Source organism: Rhincodon typus, unplaced genomic scaffold, assembly GCF_021869965.1.
Source record: "Rhincodon typus isolate 14 unplaced genomic scaffold, sRhiTyp1.1 hic_rhity00006973, whole genome shotgun sequence".
NCBI classification, from domain to species: domain Eukaryota; kingdom Metazoa; phylum Chordata; class Chondrichthyes; order Orectolobiformes; family Rhincodontidae; genus Rhincodon; species Rhincodon typus.
The window spans coordinates 4,545-8,915 of NW_025972611.1; the positions used below are offsets into that span (position 1 = coordinate 4,545).

Here is a 4,371-nt window from a genome sequence, read left to right on the forward strand (position 1 = left end):
ACCCTCAAGAACATAAAAATCAGCGACGACGAGATTATGGTATCCTTTGACATCACAGCTTTATTCACATCAATCGACATCCCACTAGCCAAAGAAACAGTGGTCACATTACTAGAGGAAGCAGCAACACAGACCAGCAGCAATGACAACATACTCAAACAACTAGACCTGTGCCTCACCACACACTTCGTCTTTAATGGTCAAATATACAAACAGATCAACGGTACACCAATAGGGTCACCCAGCTCAGGGCTCATCGCAGAAGCAGTCATGCAAAGACTAGAACACACCACCCTCCCCCACACTCAACCTAAACTGTGGATCCAGTACGTAGATGACACATTTGTCGTTATTAAACGCTACAAACCAGAGGAGACCCACCACCTCATCAACAACATACTTGCGGGGATTAATTTCACGAAAGAAGAAGAAAACAACAATCAGCTTCTGTTTCTGGATGTTAAAGTTGAACATCTGACCAACAGGGAATTCCAAACCTCAGTATACAGGAAATTAACCCATACGGATCAAATCCTCAACCTCCATAGCAACTACCCCAACACCCACAAACAAAGCTGCATTCGGACACTATTTAAACAGACCAGGCCACACCGCAACACCCTGGAACTACGCAGGAAAGAGGAAGAGTACCGATACAAAATCCTCGCTATAAACGGATATCCCCACAACTTCATTCCCAGATGCCTACTAAACAGACAACAACAGGGAGGACACAGTACGTCCTAACACACTGGCCACATCGCCCTACATCAACAACATATCAGAACCGACAACAAGACCCCTACGACTGCTAGGAATCATGGGGCCCACAAGCCCCCAGCTACTCTACAACAAACACTTAGGAGGATTAAAGACCCCATTCCCGCAACATGCAGAGCCAACGTGGTTTACAAAATACCATGCAACGGCTGCTGCAAACATTACATTGGACAGACAACTAGCCATCAGAATACACGAACACCAGCTAGCAGCAAAACAACACAACAAACTCTCCTTAATATTGGTAAGTTCAGACAATGAAGGCCATCAATTTAACTGGGACAAGATAACCATAGTAGCCCAAGCCAAACATAGACACGCACGGGAATTCCTAGAGGCATGGTTGTCCAACTGTAATGCAATTGACAAACATTGAGAATTGGACCCCATATGCAAACCCATCCAGATCAAAACCGGAAATGACACGACTCACCACAACGCACCAGACAGTATAAATCCCAAGTGGAGTAGAATAACGTCACTTCATCGGAGGCTCCACTGACGATGTTACCTAGCATGGGTGACGAAACGTCTAAACAAGAACAAGCCAGCTCGGCCAGCAAGTCCACAACCTCACAACAAAACCCGAGCTACAGGTCTTTGCTAAAATTTAAATTGATTGCCCCCCCCAAATCCCTAGTTGCCCCTCCTTGAGAAGGTGGTGGTGAGCTGCCTTCTTGAACCGCTGCAGCCCATGTGCTGTGCGTTGACCCACAATGTCCCCTTAGGGAGGGAATTCCAGGGATTCTGACCCAGGAAGGAACGGCCGATATATTTCCCAAGTCAGGATGGGGAGCAGCTCGGAGGGGAACTTGCAGGGGGTGGGGGGTCCCATTTATCTGCTGCCCCTTGTCCTTCTGGATGGAAGTGGCCGTGGGTTTGGAAGGAGCCAGGTTAACGGATTGTTTCCCATGGTAACTGACTGGTATCCTTCGCTGTGCCAGGTGACAGCATTTGACAGTGTCGATGATGAGTCGAAGACAGACGAGGGATTCTTCCCTGAACTGCCCCTCCCGGCCGACTGGACCTCCAAGAAGAACCCGCCCTACAGTTACTATCAGTACTATATGTACAGTAACATCACCGTTCTGAATCACCTGCGCAGGTAATGGGAATTCCTACCTCCGAGGTACTCCACTCTGGTGCAGGACTCCAAACCCCCTGCAGAGCAGGAAAAGCCCAGGCTCCAATCCCGGCCTAGTGCTGAGCGAGCCTGATCACACTGAGTGCACTGAGCCCCACATATGGAGCAGCTAGGAAAGGCCCAGGCTCCAATCCCGGCCTAGTGCTGAGCGAGCCTGATCACACTGAGTGCACTGAGCCCCACATATGGAGCAGCTAGGAAAGGCCCAGGCTCCAATCCTTGTCTAGAGCTGAGTTAATCACACCCACAGTACACCAAGCTAGTCCACCACTCCCCACACACAGAGCAGGAAAGGCCCAGGCTCCAATCTTGGCCTAGAGCCAATTTTGTCTGATCACACCCAGTGTGGTACTGAGGCTCCCTGCACACACACACACACACGCACACACAGACTCACAGACACGCACACACTCACAGACACACACACACACTCACTCACACGCACACACACTCACTCACTCACTCTCACTCACACACACACACACTAACACACACACATACACTCACACACACTCACTCACACACACACACTAACACACACAGACTCACTCACACACACACATACACAGACTCACTCACAAACACACACACTCACACACTAACACACACACTCACACACACACATACAGGCACACACACACACTCACACACATGCCACAAACACACACACACTCTCACAGCAGGAAAAGCCCAGGCTTGAATCCGGGCCTAGTGCTGACTTAGCTGGCACTGGCTGTATGTGTGTGTACGTGAGCATGAGTACAGAAGTGCATGGTGTTTCCTGTTGCATTATTGCACTGGTCCCAGACCAAACAGGACTGACTCTTTCAGTTAAATGGCGTTGCATCATGTAAACATGAGGTAGGAAGGTACCTGCCTCACCTTAATGCAGCAAAATACCGACCGCCTGCTTGCAGTCACTCTCCCCTTGCTCTGTGAAGTCAAAGCCCAGAGTAAGGACAAGTCTGAGATTTTTTTACAGCCCCGTAATTGGATAGAGCTGTCAATAAACTCCAAGACATCTGTCTCAACAGTCTTTCTGGTATATGTTACAAGGCTCAACATTTCGGGGAGACTCACTGGCAGCGCTGCATTACCCTGAAACCGCGTCATTTCAGGCACAGAAAGATGTGTTTCGGGGCATTATGTCGCTCCCAGCTCCCTGTGTAACTTTGGGCGGCTCTGCTCGGGGTGTGGGAGGGAGTGTGCCACTCCCCAGAAGCTGATGCATGAGGACGCAGAGAGAGAGAGTTTGGTTGTGGGGGGTGGGGTGGGGGGTGTTGACGGGGAACGGGACAAGCAGCATGCGTGTTGTCCGAGGGCCCTGACAAGGCCGGCGTTCCTTTTCCCCAGGGAGCGAGGAATGAACACCTTCCTATACCGGCCGCACTGCGGGGAGGCAGGCTCACACACCCACCTGGTCGATGGCTTCCTGACAGCGGACAATATCTCTCACGGCCTCCGTCTCAAAAAGGTGACTGCGCTGGGGTTGGGGGTCAGGAGCGAGCCCACCCTGCTCCGTGCGGTGCCTGGGCATCAGATGGAGAAAGGCAGACAACAGAACATAGGGTTACCATAGAGGCTCGGTGATGTCGAGGGAGCTTTCCGTCCTGTCTAACCACCCCCCACCCCATGCTGTCCCTGTCCTGGGAGTGTTTGATGCGGGACAGTGTAGAGGAAGCTTTACTCTGTATCTAACCCTGTGCTGTCCCTATCCTGGGAGTGATTGATGGGGACAGTGTAGAGGGAGGTTTACACTGTACCTAACGCCGTGCTGTCCCTGGGACTGTTTGATGGGGGACAGTATAAAGGGAGCTTTACTCTGTATCTAACCCCGTGCTGTCCCTGGGAGTGTTTGATGGGGGACAGTGTAGAGGGAGCTTTACTCTGTATCTAACTCCATGCTGTCCCTGTCCCTGAGAGTGTTTGATGGGGAGGACAGTGTAGAGGGAGCTTTACTCTGTATCTAACCCCATGCTGTCCCTGTCCCTGGAAGTGTTTGATGGGGGGGACAGTGCAAAGGGAGCTTTACTCTGTATCTAACCCCATGCTGTCCCTGTCCCTGGGAGTGTTTGATGGGGGGACAGTGTAGAGGGAGCTTTACTCTGTATCTAACCCCATGCTGTCCCTGTCCCTGGGAGTGTTTGATGGGGGGGACAGTGTAGAGGGAGCTTTACTCTGTATCTAACCCCATGCTGTCCCTGTCCCTGGGAGTGTTTGATGGGGGGGGGACAGTGTAGAGGGAGCTTTACTCTGTATCTAACCCCATGCTGTCCCTGCCTCGGGTCTAAGTTTGGGGCGCAGTGTGAAATGAATGCGGAATAACGGACGTGGATTTTTCACACAGCACTCTCTGTTTCTCTATGTGTGTGTATGTCTGTGTGTGTGTGTGTGTGTGTCTGTCTGTCTGTCTCTGTGTGTGTCTGTGTGTGTGTGTGTGTGTGTGT

At 51.2% G+C, this 4,371-nt stretch overlaps 1 protein-coding gene across 1 annotated transcript in view; it reads left to right on the forward strand.

Annotated features, from left to right (window-relative positions):
* Positions 1-1,691: 1,691 nt before the first annotated feature.
* Positions 1,692-4,371, forward strand: part of LOC125482191 (AMP deaminase 3-like) — a gene marked incomplete at its 3' end in the record, with an annotated part of 3,330 nt that continues 650 nt past the window's right edge. The window contains exons 1-2 of the mRNA XM_048594201.1: positions 1,692-1,885; positions 3,278-3,398. Coding sequence (XP_048450158.1) covers positions 1,692-1,885; positions 3,278-3,398 — 315 coding nt within the window. The remainder of the gene's footprint in view (positions 1,886-3,277; positions 3,399-4,371) is intronic.